Below are 16,969 nucleotides of genomic sequence, written 5' to 3' on the forward strand. Positions count from 1 at the left end.
AATTTGTTTACAGCAAGCGTTTCTAACATTCAGGGGGAAATTTTACCACCAAATACAGGGAACAGCGATGGGTTCTCCAGTTTCTGTGGTGGTCGCCAACATGACCAAGGAAGCCCTGGAAGGAAAAGCCCTGACAACATTTGCCAAAGGTTCTGGCGGCGTTATGTTGACGACATATTTGCCGTCATTCCTGAAGATCAGGTGGAACTATTTCTGCACCACCTTAATCAGGCGCAACAAGGTATTCAATTCACCATGGAAATGCAACAGGGAAACCTCCTTTCATTTTTAGATGTCCTAGTCACAAGGACTTCTGTCGGTGATTTATGTTCAAGAGTGTACCACAAGCCAACAAGTACCGGCAGGTATCTTAATTTTCGTTCGCATCACCCTATTTACCAAAAGAGAGGTGTCGTGCGATCACTTGAGGACCAGGCGCGACGCCTATGTTCTAACAGCATTGAGCGCGAGGTGGAACTTAAAAAGGTACACGAAGCCCTGAAGTCCAACGGTTACCCCAACTGGATGTTCCACGACCGACCGAATTCTGTTGCCACGCAGGTTAGTTTTGAAAAAAGATGGGTTTGTTACGTTGCCCTACATACCAAAACTAAACGATGTGTTAAGACGTATGTTGGGAGACTTCGGAATCAGACTACAGGAAAAGATTATTTTTGGAATCGTGGAATATTCATAGGAAGGGTAACACCATGAACGTCAAAACTGACGTGATGCTTTCTGCATGCTACAAGCTTTCCTTTCCATTTATTGTACGAGCGTTCAGTGTCAATCACCATGACGAAGGCGGCTTGTATAGGTTGCCGAAACGTTGGTTAACAATTACAATTACCAGAGGAGCTGTTTTTGATTTATGTTAGCCTGTAAGCCAGAAATCCAGGTTTGAAATAATTTTTTCATTTGTCATTAAGGGACATTTTAGTTATATGTGTTAGCAATGAACAACATTTTTTTGAGGCAGTTTAATAGCGATGGTATGTTGTTATAGAGCCTTTTTACCATTTGTAATGGTTCGTATTGCAGTAATAATCCTATGTTCTGGCTAGTAATTTCCATTTATATGCCTAGTAGGCTAGTGGTATACAGCCTTTACTACGTGATGGCCAGAGCTCGATCAAACTAAGTTGATGAATATGGCTCTTTGGTACTCCTGTTTGATGGAAATGAATTGGACATACCTGACTTTTTAGAAGGTGGAGTGACTAACTAATCCGATTATTACACGTAGTAAGTGATGAGGACTCTGAAGAAGATGAGGATTTTACATCTACGTCGGTAAAGAGAGTGCAACATCGCATGATATATGCGCCTATTTAAAATTTCGAAAATCTGTACAAGTGATCCCTAAGCTCTGCTAAGCGCTTCTACCCAATTCTGGCCATCCAAGTATTTTTTGATAACTGGTTCACAATCATAAACAACCTAATTTAATTTAATCCTTTAAGGACAGCATACTGAAATACACCCCCAAAAAAGTATTTTTTGCTGCATATTAATTAAATTCGGCCTATTGAATTTATTTAATGCAATTATTTTTTCTGCCGCCTTCTGGCTTTTGTTTACAATTTGTTGCATATGTGCAACATTTGTCACAGAGGGTTTCTAAATATCCTCATTTAATTTGCATTGCAACATTTTAGTTTGTGAAAGTAGCGCCACCAGACGAATGATTGTAGATATAACTAAACAAATGACATCAAATAAGACTCAAATACCGAAAAAACCCTCTTTATTGTGCTTTGGCAATGTAATAATGCTAACATACCATGACAGCATAAGAAAAAAAATCCTCATCTCAAAATTATTTATTATAGGAAATTTTATCCAAAAGCGATAGCCGATTTTGTTCTGTTGACATATCGTTTAAAGTTAGACAATATTATTTGTTTTTAGTTATTATGATAGGCCGAGGAACAGATCTTCGTCCACAAAGATGTATTTTCCACTTGACACATCAAATCTGACTAAAACCAAAGTCACCTAGACGATATCGACCTTCTTTGTTTTTTCTGTTCTGGTACAGACCAGTGCCCTTGAACAAAACGCACGGCTACATGAGATCTGGATTATTCGTTTTTCTTGAACATTTGTAGACCGAATTTTTATCTAAACTTCTTTTTTGAGAGGGTCTTCCTGGCGTTCATCCTTTTGACATCCTTGTTTACAGATATCAAAGATAAAGTAGCTTACGGTATTAAATTGAAGCAATGAAAATTTGTGAGGGGTTCCGATTTTGTTGGAGAGTCGTTGATACAAATTATTTGGTATGTATTAACTTTTGCAATGTTTACACAGTGCCAAAATATTTTGACATCATTTTTTTGTTTTTGTTTAAAGCGATGTAAGCATGTCGCAAGGATCAACCCCAACCATTCCTTTGTTTTTTAGTTAAAATTAATTGGGGACAAGTAACATAAATACTTTTTTTTTTGCTATCTCACCTTGGACATGTTCCAACTGGGTGCACCCCCCAAAAATCAATATACACCGCACTGTTGCACCATTCGACAAAAATGATCCAATGAAGGAACGGTTCCACATACGTGAATAAACATTTTCTTAAACGTTAAGCAAATTGCTAGTATGGTGTCCCTGTTTAAATTACTATTACGGTATATCTTTGGTTAAAGATAATTGAAAAAATTCTAAAAGGTTATTGCAGGCTATCGCTGTTTGAATAAGGCTTTCTCAGTCAAACCTGTGGGAACCAAGTTACTTCCAATTGTTTGGCAAAATTATCTATACACTTCAGACACTGCACCTTTTTTGTCCTGGCCAATATGCCAGATCTTCTTGTTTGCACGTATACCAGTTTAAGCCATAACCGACTAATTTTTTTAGCTTCTAGCGTTCGGCAAAAATCGATTTCATTGCACACCAAGGCACGTGTTCAACTGGGCTCAACAAGTATATTAAGTTGCCTGCTTTGCGACCTTATGTTGTGGATTAATTCTCTTAAATTCTGGACCAGCCCCTGTTTTGTCTCGGTGTACGATTTATGGAGAGTTCCTAACAGTGGTAAAGGTAAGACGAAATTGTCTGCAACGGCAAGATTTGCTACCTGAGCGGCGTCCCGGTGAAAAATGGTACGCCGTAACGTAAAGAAAAATATAATTTTTGACCAGGCCTTCTCGCCATCTCATTAAATGTATTTAAACTGATATTTAGTTCCATCTTTGTGTGCTTTATCAAACAAAAACTCCGATATGCCTTTTTTGTGCTTTATCAAACAAAAACTCCGATAGGATCTTTTTATTTAGTTGGATGTACCTCGTCACGGTTTGACGTAACTTAATGATGTCATCTTAAAAAGTGCTTTGGTACGACATTTTTATTGTTCCAGAAAAACCCCTGGTTCTAAACATTTTCGGAAATGAAGATTTCGCCACAGTGTTTGCTGAACACAACCTTATATGCGTACCAATATAGCGATTAAACTTATTATAACGAACACTCACTCTAACTTGCGCAACTGGATTTGCTGGTTAAATGTCATACGAAATAAATTGATCACACTTTTGGTATTATGAATCCGGTGCTATTTTATACATTGATCAAGCGGTTAGTTTTTACAGCTACAAAGTCAATAAAGATATTTTGCCGAACGGGTCACACACACCTCATCGAAAATGCGTTGTCGTGAGAGTGAAGCATTAGGAAATTTCATCACATTGATTCCAGCAGAGTTTTTTAACTGCTAACGCGCCAATACCTAAACCGCTATTGCCTATCCAAAAACAGGTCCTTAACCCACTGGCTATCCATCGGAGAAGCATGGCAATTTTTTTGTGGCGCATGTTTGTTTTAAAAGGTCAAACCAAAAACATACTTTTATGACGTTATATTTATTGTGGGGCCCGACAGCAATTTGAAAACAAGTGGGGGAAGGGACATTTTTGAAATCAATGGTTTAACCGATAACGCCTTGTTATATACGTTATAGTATGGAAATTTGCGTGACCGGTTACCATGGTAAAATGACATGCTAAAATAAAACTTTATTTTCGTTTGATGTGTAGAAAACAATCTGTAATACCGCTTAACATTACCAGCGTAAAAAGGATAAAGGCAGTACAAATTTAGAGTAACAGTTGAACCTGCCCGGTACAAATGATTGCTATACACACTTGGTTTAGCAATGCCGGGTACTTCGCCCACTTTTGTTTCAAATGTAGTCTTGTCATACAACAAGACCAAGTGAGTCGGTAATCGTTTATATACATCATACGATAAACTCGCTGTTTACTTATTTTTTGTTAACTGTTTCAAAACGCCAATGATTTGATCTTTTCCTTTGCGGAAAAATCCCTTGTGTGACTCATTTAGCTTTTGGTACGTCGAATACTGAAGATCAAGTTCTTTTTCAAATTTCTCAATCATTTCCTTTTGAAAATAAGGCTCTGGTTGGCCTCGCTTTTTAAGAAGCCAGCAACTAGGAAACTATTTTTGCATAACTCGTGATCTCGCCTTAGTTCTTTTTCCTCCACATAGTCTTCTTCGCAGGTCTTAATAAAATAAATAAACAAGAAAGATTGTTATGTTTAATCACAACGCAATTATGCCGTTCAACTGTAAAACGTCAATGTTCGTTAATTAAAGCTCACTGTGGAGATTATTTGTGCTTTAATATAATAATACCGTAGTTTATTTTTTCAAAAGCGAGCGTGACTAACCTTGGACATTTTTTCCATGTAAATGCTTCTTCCTTTTTCTAATTCTGTTTCGATTGATTTTCGTGCTTCTTCCTATATAAAAACATCCTGAATCAAAATACTAAGTACGGCATTCTCCAGCTACAACCTATTTGTCCACCATATCCAAAATTATTTTGAAATAAAATAGTCATTGAACCCGCTTATAAACTTCCATAAACAAACAGTTGATGGTTTAATTAGGAATGAGGGTGTTCACTTTGAATTGGGGTGTTCTCTTAATTAAGGTGTTTTCTTTAAATTAACCTTAATTGATTGCTGTGTTCATCTAAAGCGAAATCTTAATATGTGGCAGATTAAAAAACAAATTGTAATTGCGCACAACCGTACTTCACCAGGCCAATATAAAGGAATGAAAAAAATTAAAGCTTTTAACTAAAGATATGTTAGTTTGACCAACCTATACCTTTGATTTGGGCCGATATTTTTGAATAAAATGTTGTTTCATGTACAAAATATAACATACGCTGTCAAATAAATACCACTCCGGTGTACAATAAATATTGTATAGATTCAAAATTTCGAATTGTATATGTTTCTCAAAAAAACTTTTTTTCTTTTTAAGTAAGCATACATGTATTATACAAAAAAATGTGTGAACCGACCATCAATCTGTATTTTATTTTAAAGGCATTGGTCACCGTGTTACGTATATTATTTTGACGCGTCGACTCGTACAGCTCACTCATCTTGTGTCGGAGGTCTTTCCTCTGATGGTCAAACTCGATGAGTGGTTCCTTTTGTTCTATTAGAATGTCGTATTCCTCAAGAGCCCATTCAAGCTGCTTGCGATGACGTTGGTATAAATCATTTTCTTTCTCACATGGCAACTTTGGCTTAACACGAAAACGAGATTCTTAAATTAGGCGCTTAAAAGTAACACTCTCTTGTGCAAACCCTTCTTTAGTGTTAAAAATTTAAATAATTTTTGGCGTGTTATAGTCTAAATAAGTGGTTCTCGGGGGAGACGGGGATGCGAACATTTTCTGCAAAAAGTGCGCATATTTTTGAAGGCAGTTTAAAATATGGGCACATTTTTTGCACATTTTGGCGTGCACATTTTTGCGCACATTGTGCAAAATAACGCCACGTCCCCTGTTGTCTCGGGGGTACGCAAAACGTTTTCAGGGGGTCCGCAAAAACGTTTAAATATACCTTTATTAAAATAATTAACGCTTGGAAACATGCTTACTCACAACCGAGATCAGTGACAAATACCATTGAAACATTTTATTAATCGCATTGAGTATGACATAACACTTCCATTGTAACAAAAATATATTGTAAAACGGAAGTCAGCGTTACAACAGCTCACTTGTACTTGATTTTAGTTTATGATTTTGCTTTCGTTCGCAAAGATGACATGTGTCTACTCTATATAGCATTGTTAAAACACAACCACGCATTTTAAGACTTGATTTATAGTTGCAGTAGCAGAAATAACAATAAACGTGACATAATTTTGAAGTGGTCTGTTACTTTACTAAGCATAGATGCACTAAAGATAAAATGCAATTGGGTTTCTATTTTAAAAGGCATATTATAACATTTCCATCTTTAGGCTAACAACAAGCCTAGAAAAAAAATTATGCTTAAGTGGAATTAATGCGAATTCATTAATAATTACTAATTAATTTTATTTTGTACAGAATAAAGCTCGTTTCTATAACTCTGTTAACAAAGTTTGAGTTGTACATTAGGAAAGTTTTTGTGTCTTCCCGAGTGTGGTGGTAACTTTTCACTTACGCAACCCGTTACTGTCCATCTGGTCATGTTACTTATAGTTTGCTGATTAAATTAGTAGTACACAACCAATATCAACTAAAAAGTAAGTAGTACAGCACCAAACTAAAAAGTAGTAGTACAGCACCAATATCAACTAAAGAATCTCAATCTGACTTTGTAGCAGAAACAAGGAAATTACGAGTCGCCGCCGACATCCGAAACTTAGGGTCGCTCATCGTTGCGCACCTGATGCTCGCATAAATCAATATATTAACCCAAACAATTGTACCGACCCAGTTACCCAGTTAAAATAACAATAACGCACACTTACACTTATTTTGTTTGATTCCAGTACATTAGTACAATACAACCAGTATGGCAGAACGCTGGCGACTTGACGACTATGTCGGCCAACGAATCAGACAAAAAAAACATTAAATTGGTGCAAAAGAATATCTTTATAAATTTTTGATTTTTGCAAAGATCTATTTAACAAGAAAATGTATTGTTTTTTCACATATTTATTCTCATGGTTTTTAAATCGATGATGTGTATAGAACATTCCGTACTACATTTGCCGGAAATATATATTTGGTTATAAAAGGCATTTGGAAAACAAATATATCGCCTAAACATGGCAAGGTTTAAACACCGCCTTTAACTGAAAGGATAAGACCAAAAACAAAGAATTTGGATCAAAAATGCTTGTCACCAGATGGATGGCAAGATTTTGCTAACCTGGATACAACTAAATGTTTTAAATAAAATTTATTATGAAGGGTAAAGCTCAAATATAATCATCTGGTTGGAAGTTTTTATACATCTATATAATATGTAATCAAAATTTCTGAAATATTTTAAAAGTGTAGCCTGTACCTATAGATAGACGAATCGGGGTCATGGCAAATCTAGGGTTAGATCCAATAAGAAAAGAAAACAAGGCTATGTCCTCCCAAACTATTGTCATAACAATTTTGACCACATAAATACAAATATTTCTTGCTAATCTTGTGTGTTTTACCGCTCCGCAGAATTATTTTCAGCTCCTTTTCCTGTCGGCAAATAGCCTAGTAAAGGTATTTAGAACTAATTGGTGTTGCACAATACGCTCGAAGGTTGCTGGAAATTCTAACGCTGGATAAGTATGCTTCATACTTAAGATTAGAATTGTTAAAAAGCAACACCGCCCCAAACATACACACCTTTCTGGCATCATTTTTGTTCTTTATTTGCTCTAGGGAGTTGTCTAGAAAGTCATCTAGTTCAACCAGGCATTTACCCACAAAATCAGGACCTTTTGTATTATGCAAAGAAAGAATTGCTTGTTTGGCTTGCAGCTTTGCCTTTTTGTGAGTTTTGTCGATCAACTTATCATCAACGTATTCTGTTCCGCAACCCTAAGAATGCAAAGCAATTACCTATAGCCAATTTTTATTTAGAACGTTTATGATCCTAGGAGTCGAACATTTATATTTTTCCCATTTGGTTATTAAATGATACTAGACGTATATAACTATATACACCAGGGGCGTGCAACTGTTTATCGCAACGGGCTATTATGTATAGTTATAATGGTGCTGCGGGCCAGACAACTAAAATGCACACTATGACGCAATAATGGAGGTTCGCTCAGTGGACGCAATACTAAATGAAAAATTACTAAATGAACAATTATTCCGTTACAAATAACTTCTTAAACAGTGAAAATTATTACAACGAATGGGCTACTTGACGGAGTCTGTGCGGGCCACGTAATATAGGTAGCGCGGGCCGTATGTTGCACGCCTCTGATATAGACCCACCTCATTCATGGCAGAGATGTAGATATCTTTAGCACGTTTCATTTGCTCTAGCATATTTTGCCCTTCTAATTTCTGCAAAAAAAAAAACGATTTTGTTTCAATTATGTTGGCCACAAGCTTTTTGAATTTGAGTAATGTCGTATTAACCTCATAATTTATTTTTAAACGTGTAAGCTAGTGGTTCTTAACCCTCTTATTCACTCGCGCCCTTTCATAATTGTCCTGTGTCTTGCGCCTCCTTAGATATAAAACAATTATCATCCTAAAAACATTTTGGTATTTTCTGATATCGATTCAATATCAGTGGGACTAAATGAAAATACAAAAGCATTTGCAATCGCTCGAAGCGCGAAAAATAATGCGTTTATTTGTTTTAAATTATGTAAACTTTCATAAAAGAGAGATAACACATTGGGCAGCACACAAAAAATGGCTCGCACCTGGTATATTGTTTTTTTATCAAGCTTATTTCGACAAAAAGATTGTGAAGGCATTGACTCCACAGGTGTAGAGAAACCACGTAAAAATGTCGCCCAATGCGCAAAAAATAAACATTGCGCTGATCGTGTCTAAAAGGTGGGATGACATACAATGCAAAGCTATGTTGGAAATTGCAATACAATTCGCGCAAAGCAATCTGAGTTTCCCCAATTTGTGATATATGTAGGATAGGTTCTCGCGAAGCGCCAAGAATATTCGCAGTTGTGTTGTTAAGTTTGTAAAAAGGATAGCATGGTGTCCAAATCCTGTGCTAAACTTAGTTCTCCATCAACCATGTATTGATTTGACTAAACACTGCCCAAAACAGCTGTAATAAATAGCAAATATTGCTTTAAAACTAAAAAACTACAATAAAACAGAGTAGCCTAAAATTTGGCAAATCGCAAAAACAACAACTTATTGATCTCTTATAGTGTTTTTATATAATATTATTTCGATTCGCAACACAAAAATGTTGCAACATCCATTTTGGCTACAGCAATTTATATCCAAACATGCTTAAGCTGATTGTCGTGTTGATATCGTTGATAAGTTTGATTAAGAAGGTTATTAAAGTCTTTCTGTCCTTCATGTTTTATTTCATCTGGCATCTCTCCCATTTTTTGTTTAAAATGTACAAGAGCTTCTTGTCGACAACGTTCTTCAATAGAATTCAATTGATTAACATCTACGGCCTTACCTTCGCACGACTGCAAGGGGAAATACGCAAAACATAAAGCCGACCTTCACCACTACCATGATATGAAACAAAAAAAATGAAACCTAATACCCTTTAAAATAAATCAATATTTACCTTTTCAAGTTCTTTTTGATAAATTTCTGCGGCAGTTTTAACATTGCTTGTCATTTTTGTCTCCAATTGAAACTGCAAAATGCATTTTAGAAAAGTTGATTTTTATATCAGAAATAAAAAAAGACTAATAAAAAAAAAAGATGTCGTTATAAGTGGAACATATTCCCTGGAAGTGACATAATCCTCAATATTTTTTTATGTTTATCCCTACATGCTTATCATCCCCTCACCACCCCTATCGAGTAAGACCAACCACAGATAATGCAGTTTAACAACAACAACAACAACAACAATATTTTTACCCACCCGTACGAGTTTGTTTCTTTGTGTAAGCAGTTGCACATGTGTGTCCATTTCATTTTCCAAACTTCTGCGCGCGGATTTGTCAAAAATGGAGTGATATCCCATCTTTGGCTCCTTGTCGTATGATTGCAACACCTCTTTTCTTATAGTCATATTAGCGTGTTGCAGCTCTGTTTCGGAGACAAGTTTATCTTCGCATATTTTCTACAGAAAGTGGGATTTGCAATTACAGTAACTAACGAATATTTTAAGCTTTACGCAACACAAAACTTACCATTCCCATTTTTTCCTTAAAATCACGCAAGAACTTTTTTTGAGATGCTTCACTGGATGCCTTTACGTTTGCCTTAATAAAGCGACAATAATGGGTTAATTTCAGGAAGTCAAACTTTTCGGGTTGAAATAGTTTTTTGGTAAAATGATTTAGCCGCACTTTCGTTCCAAAGAAAATTAAAATATCTAGTTCAGCTACAGTTTAACAAAAATTATTTTGCAACCCGTGGACAAAGTAGCCGTTGCAGCTTAAGTAAATGCTTTTGGGTGACAAACTGTTAGTCTATAGCTTAGATATCTAGAATAGAGGTATCCTGTGCATATACTGAAAAGAAGCTCTTTAGGTACTTATTTCTTTTATTCGACGTTTCAGCTACCTATACAGGATGAAAAATTAGGAGATCTTATAATAAACGTTATTTAAAACCTTTTTCTTGAATATATCAACAAACAATATTTTACGAAATATTTTACGAAATATTTTTACGAAAATTTTGAACATTTGGCAAAACTGAAGGTAACCGTTTTTGACAGCACGTTTAGTTTAGGAAACTTGAAAATATTTGCTTGAGTTCCGGTTCGTTCATTGAAATCTTTTGTTTTCCATTTAAGTTATATGGTTTTACATATCCCGTAAATCATTCTTTTTTGCTTGAGTTTTATTTAAAAATGGATCCTTAAAGCGCTATTGTTATAGTTTGTAAATAAAATAAAATTTTACAATAAATAATTTAACTTGAACATAGAATTACTGGACTAAACAACAAACCAAGTAAACACTTGACCACAGAAGAATTTCCTAAGACTCTAGGCGGGAAAATACGTCCATATATGGTTTGGAGCAAGGGTGCCCAAACTTTTAGCTGTTGACGGCCGCTATAACCGTCTTTATTGATCGCACGGCCGCCAGTAAATTTGTTTTTGAGATGCCGTCAAAAAGTTAAGTCATAACGTGACGTCATAGAACAATTAACATATACTTGCTGTTCTCTAATGATCTCGTGCAAAAATCTAGAACTGAAATGTAGTCTAATCGCGCGAAGCGCGAAAAATGTGGCATTACTGGTATAATTATTGGGTTTTTAAAAGTGACACGTGACGCAGCTAGCCGGATGTTCGTCAAAACGGTACGCATGCACTTCCACGGTGGTACCAAGTTCGATGACCTGGGACTCTGATTCTACTGTCTGTGGGTAATGATTTATTTTTTTATGGGTTTTGGCCTATTAACGAACTACATACTTTTAGCGTCTGGACATTTAATCCTCAATGTGTCTTCTTTCACTCCATGAGCTAAATACAAGTTTAAGAAGCAGTAACACCATTTTGTTCGCTTAAACACGGCTTTCTGTAACTACCGCTCAACCTTTCCCACACTTTTGCCTCAATTCCACTGATAACTCGCATTACCACATGCCTGCTTTGCCGTTAATCATGTATCATCAATTCTTATATTATATTTATGTGAGATCACCATTCAGGTTGATACATATCTACTACGCTGATTTCTTTTTGCATCAGTCGCACAAATTTCTAATCTGCTTTTAGCATATCAACCATAAACTCATGGCAGCACGGGCAAGGCCGCCAACATATGTTTGTTAAAATATGTGTTAACGACCGCATAATTATTCATCGACGGCCACATGCGGCTGTACGACACTTGTTTTAGAGGTTGCTTTTATCAATTTTAAATCGGGTTTTGATCGGAAGCCTTTTTGTGGTCTTATGCTGATCGTGCGACCCCGCCTGGCAGACATAAGATCATCGTGATAACAGACTTCACTGTAAGTTGGACAAATGTCTAAAATATTTGGAGTATCGAACCTACATTACATAGATTTTTTTATAATTATCCCACGCTTTAGTGATAAATGAAATATAAACCAAATGTTTTAACCATTAAATGAGTCATTAGTTTACCTCCCAAATGGTTGTAACTTCTGGCATTTTTCCGCTTTCGAAAACGTCAAAGTAGGCCAGAGCGAAGGTAACCACTTCGTATCCTGATGCAACTTTTCCGTTAAATGTTTTTACGGGAATGTTGTTTGGTGAAAATAAATGTTTCACCAAATTGTCAGTAAATTCCAAGAAGAGCGGTTTAACGTCTAGTTTTAAATGCAAAAAATAATTTTATAGTTTGAAATGTGTGTAGGGTATATATTTGAAAGACAACCGGGGTCCCTGCGCAAGTACCCCAATTTATTTGTGTAAAGTGCATTCAACGGTTTCGCTAAGATGTTCGTCAGATAACGTTTGTGTGAAACAACTATGAATAAGGTTTTTTAGTTTTATTGGCCCGCCATCTTACCATCTAGGTGTAATTTACTTCCATCAGCTTCTCCTCTCTCAGCTACTGTTTCTCCAGGGCGAGGCATAAGGAAACATGATAACTCTTCAAACGATTCCTTCAGGTTCCTCCTCACTGTTTTCAATTCTTTTTTACAGGGCTTATTTATTATTTTTTGTAGATATTTGTCTCCACCATTGATGCCAAAGTCATAATCTTTATCTGGCCAATCGCGGATTAGGAACATCAATTTCTGCAAAAAAAGCTAAAACGATATATTCAACGTAACAAACATGAAGCGTCCCAGGATTTTTTATTTTCATTTTTTTTATTTCATATAAGAAGTAACAATGAGTTGAGTACAAAATGGCGTAAATGACGATATAGAAATAGAGAACAATGGGGCAGAGTAGAAAAAGTGTATTTAACTGTCAGGCTTGCCTCACGTTTATTCTTTTTACTACCGAGAACACCTTCTAAAATTAAAAGAACAAATTTAGTGTACCAAAGGTCCACGTATTCAATTGTTAACTTAATTATTTAAACAAATTTGCAATTAAATCATGTGACGTTGAATCCGTGTTCCCGCATAACAGCCTTAAAAACTTCGGTTTATGCTACATCAACATTACATATCTAACCTGAAAACGTTGCGCCTGAGAAGGTTGTGTACTGCTTGATGCTGCCTTGCCGTAATCACAAAAAAGCTGTTAAAGGAATACATCAAAAGAGTCATTAAGTAAACATTCAGAACCTCTCTAACACTTAATTAACAAACACAAATTATAAATACATAAATTTAAAAAATATGTTTAATATTTTACTTGTAGCAGTATTATTTTATATTTTGGCCTGTTGAACCTACAAACGTTAGTTCGAACCTCTAGATGCTGAAAATAATCTTCTTGTAGCTGTTGACTGATGTTATAAATTTGCATTGAGCTCATCAGAGTACTAAATGCAAATATAACAGAGCATTGCTGCATATTTGAATTGCTGTCGAATGAACCTTGGGTGTCCATGAGAAATACTGCCACCTTAATTTAAAAATGAGAAAAATGTATAACTTATTCTGATTTTAATACAAATTTTAAAGGCTATCGTAATTTGTTTTATATATAGATCTTTCTTGTTGGATGACATTCCAATTATACGACTAAATAGTATAGACCAAAATAGGCACTATATAGTCTCTTAAAGTTTTAACTAATCACCTTAACCATATAGCATATTAATTTAAAAAAACCCATTCGAATATGTACTGAACAAAAAGCCCATAGATAAAGGAATATGTGTAACAAAGGCTCATGCACAATATACCTTTCCTTTTGAAGCAGTTTCGATATAGAACGGTTCATCCCAGATCCATATTCCAGTGGTCATGCGTTCACAGCCGCCTCTCCATCCAAAACCTTCTGTCAGTTCTTGGCCCTTTTCGCGCAACCAACCATTGTCCTAAAAAGCAACAAAAATCTTTATGGTCATATTGAAAGAGGCGAACTGGTTAGCAAATTGGGATCTCACAGTTTTGTTCTGTGTACTTAAACTAGTGCTGGCTCGTAGAGATATGACGTTCAACCAGTACATGCGTCATTGGTGAACATAGATTCCTTTAAATCTATTACATCAGTAGGTTGGAGCCCCATGATAAAGTATATGCCCAGTTTCAATGGGGCTTTAAATTCTCTTCTGTTATTAATTATTCTGACTAAGCCAATTCCCCGGCCTAAAATATATGTGCCATAAATAATTTTACAGATAAAACTAATCTTCGTGACAATTCAAAAACGATTTGGTTATTTTAAATTGAAGACAAGAAAATAAAAAGCTTATTTAGATAATCGTTATTGTAAGTTTCACAAACATTTCTCGCATTGAATCGAAGATTTATGCACAGCATTGTTCAAAGAATCATATTTGTTCGGTTGCATTTGAGTAATCGCTTGTACACTATACTATACGAAGCAACTGATCAATGTATACTACTAACCCTTTGAGCTCGCTTGGATGATTGTAAATATCGAAGAAAGAAGTTGAGCATGAAAGACTTTCCTTTGCGAAAAGCACCAGCCAACGAATAGATTGCAACAGGGGTGTTGCCAACTTGGCGGAATACTCGTTTTAGTTCTTCGCGGTTTATTGAATAGCTGAATTCGTCTTCCTTGAGGCAAATTATTTGGACAGCGCTTTTAGAAGGACGGCCACATTCCGTTTGGTCTGAGAGTAGGAAAAATACGCCTGGATCCGTATATTTTGAAGATTAAGTTTAACACAATGAAACGCCAATCACGACATGGGTTTCGTTCAAAGTTCGCATTTACAGTATTTGTATTTGAATTCATTTTATATGAATATTGTTTTCATTTAAACCAGCAAAAATGCGGTAACCAAAGACCAGGCACTAAAATGAAGTACGCGTCAGATCGCCAAAATAGCTTAACATTAGTCCTTGAAAGAAAAAACAAACTATTGACGAAGTAAACAATCATATTTTATATGCATTTTGCAATCCACTTTATGAGTAGGTTTGTCCCTAAACAAATACCAACGTTAATTACTTATTTAGAGGGCCTGACAACACTTTAAGTACGCCTACCTGTTTTTTGCCAACCCCGGGCTGCCAAGTTTGGCGATGGTTGGAAAGAGCGCTGATGTTCATATTTTTCATATTCAGAATGTGTTGTTAATACAAATAGTTAAAATCTGGGCAGAAATTTGCGCAAAGTGTACAAAATTACAGCGTGGTGCATTAATATGTATGCGAGTCAAATATCCCGCGTTGCTCACGATATATCTACTAATGTACTATTTTTAAGTTCAAAAAAACCCAACAAATGGCTTGACGTAAACTGTTCATTTGTTTGAGTGAAGGTGCTTCTGGAAACAATGAGCGATCGTGAATTAAGCCGGTTTACGAAATGGCAACCCCTGCTTACAGTTTTTTCTTATGCCAAAAAAGACAATTTTCTTATGCTTCTTTGTTCGGTCTGACTAAATCCGGTCCCACTAAATCTGTTTGGCTTCCTCCTATAAGTACATCCAACAAACAGGAGGTCCCATAGATATTTTTTCTAATTAAACATTGATAATGTTTCGTGGTATCAGAATGACTTCGTGATTAATGCTTTTATAAAGTTGAACGCTAATTAAATGATTTTTTAACAAATACTCAAAATATTTCCCAAAGAAACGAATTACTTTGATTTTTCCTATTAGTATCACATTCATATAATTATAATTTCAATATACGATACTTGAATATTAAAAACATGGTAAAAATCAGAGGCCGATCGAGGAATTTTGTTTTTGTAGGCCATAAAAGAATTAAAGAATACGTCAGAAAGCTACGTAAAATCGTGAAGTCACAAGTTACGTCAAAACGTGACGTATTTCCATAATAAGAACACGGAAGAACCTCGTGCAGCGTTAAAAATGGTCACGTACCCCTCACCTGGAATCCACCCCTGGTAACAATAAACTTGCATACAAACTCACTTTCATCGTCGAAAAAGTCACGCAATGCAGAGTTCAAAGAACTGGGGCTTCCCGACGATGAACGCTGAAAAAGGACCATTTGTTGTCGCCAGTTTTACGTATTTTAGCTTTCTTAAAAACTTGGAATTGAACTGAATTTTGTTTACTCAATTCAGGTTCTGTTCACACTTGATATTAAAATAGAAATTCATTCGAAATATGGGTTTGTGCGCATTTAGAACATTTTGTTTTGCACAATTTAACGATACTTAAAATTCGCTTCATCTGACTAAACATTCGCTTTATCTGATTGAATGAAAATGACGTTGAACAGTGTATTTACTGCCAAATAGATCTTAACTAAAGTTAGAACACACAGGCTTTTTACAAATGATTTTAGAATTTCTAAATTTGTAAAATATTTAGATTTGTTATTAATTTGTCAAATTATTACCACAAGAATTATCTATAGTTTTCAAGTCTGATGGCCATTGCTAACATACCTGATACGAATCTTTAGTTCCTAATTTGTTTTGACTCTTATACTGCTTAAAACACTCTGTAAGGTTGTCAACGAGCATTGTTTGAAACTCAGCGACCATTGCCTTTCCGAACCCATCGGTGCCTTTTCCATAACGTATCAGTGCATTCAGCTCGCAGTTTTCCTTCAACACATGGTCGTCTATTCCCCTTTTACTGCCCTGTGAACGTTTAAGCAACATTGCTTGTTATACACAGATTTTATCACTTATATCACGGAAAAAGCATTAATGCATTAAAATTAATGCAAGAAAAAGTGAGAAAAAATCTAAATGTCATATTTAATTATTTAAGAGTTAAATTGTATTTGATTAAAGTTTATTGGATATTACAAATTTGTTCTTTTCCTTTATAGACATTTGATCAAACTTGAATTTAATTTGATGTCGTAGTAGTCCTACTGCATTTACAAAATATCATTAAAAATAAAAATCCGCTTTCTCTAAGTGTTCTATAGCAGTGCTTCTTAAACTTTTTAAATTTTGTTCACCCCTATTACATCTATCTCCAGATTTCATTTACCCTTGTCTCACTCTCA

The 16,969-nt window shown here is 35.5% G+C and overlaps 3 protein-coding genes and 1 pseudogene across 3 annotated transcripts; 1 reads left to right on the forward strand and 3 right to left on the reverse strand.

Moving 5' to 3' along the window:
• The first annotated feature begins 13 nt into the window (after positions 1-13).
• On the forward strand, positions 14-1,968 carry LOC146139854 (uncharacterized; annotated as a pseudogene).
• A 2,426-nt stretch (positions 1,969-4,394) lies between these two features.
• Positions 4,395-6,503, reverse strand: LOC146139855 (uncharacterized). The gene is made up of 4 exons (XM_083392534.1): positions 6,477-6,503; positions 5,372-5,566; positions 4,692-4,763; positions 4,395-4,523 (listed from the first exon to the last, which is right to left on the reverse strand). The coding sequence occupies exons 1-4, from the start codon at positions 6,501-6,503 to the stop codon at positions 4,395-4,397; spliced, it is 423 nt and encodes a 140-aa protein (XP_083248660.1).
• Positions 6,504-9,176: 2,673 nt separating this feature from the next.
• LOC146139856 (uncharacterized) lies at positions 9,177-12,656 on the reverse strand. The gene is made up of 6 exons (XM_083391585.1): positions 12,439-12,656; positions 12,051-12,235; positions 10,129-10,200; positions 9,858-10,058; positions 9,552-9,623; positions 9,177-9,447 (listed from the first exon to the last, which is right to left on the reverse strand). Exons 1-6 carry the CDS (start codon positions 12,503-12,505, stop codon positions 9,241-9,243), a joined length of 804 nt encoding a protein of 267 aa, XP_083247711.1. The 5' UTR covers positions 12,506-12,656; the 3' UTR covers positions 9,177-9,240.
• Positions 12,657-12,848: 192 nt separating this feature from the next.
• On the reverse strand, positions 12,849-14,063 carry LOC146139857 (atlastin-2-like). The gene is made up of 5 exons (XM_083392535.1): positions 14,043-14,063; positions 13,738-13,872; positions 13,299-13,454; positions 13,059-13,124; positions 12,849-12,893 (listed from the first exon to the last, which is right to left on the reverse strand). Exons 1-5 carry the CDS (start codon positions 14,061-14,063, stop codon positions 12,849-12,851), a joined length of 423 nt encoding a protein of 140 aa, XP_083248661.1.
• Positions 14,064-16,969: the final 2,906 nt, after the last annotated feature.

The sequence above is a fragment of the Ascidiella aspersa genome, chromosome 6 (genome assembly GCF_963924565.1).
Source record: "Ascidiella aspersa chromosome 6, kaAscAspe10.2, whole genome shotgun sequence".
NCBI classification, from domain to species: domain Eukaryota; kingdom Metazoa; phylum Chordata; class Ascidiacea; order Phlebobranchia; family Ascidiidae; genus Ascidiella; species Ascidiella aspersa.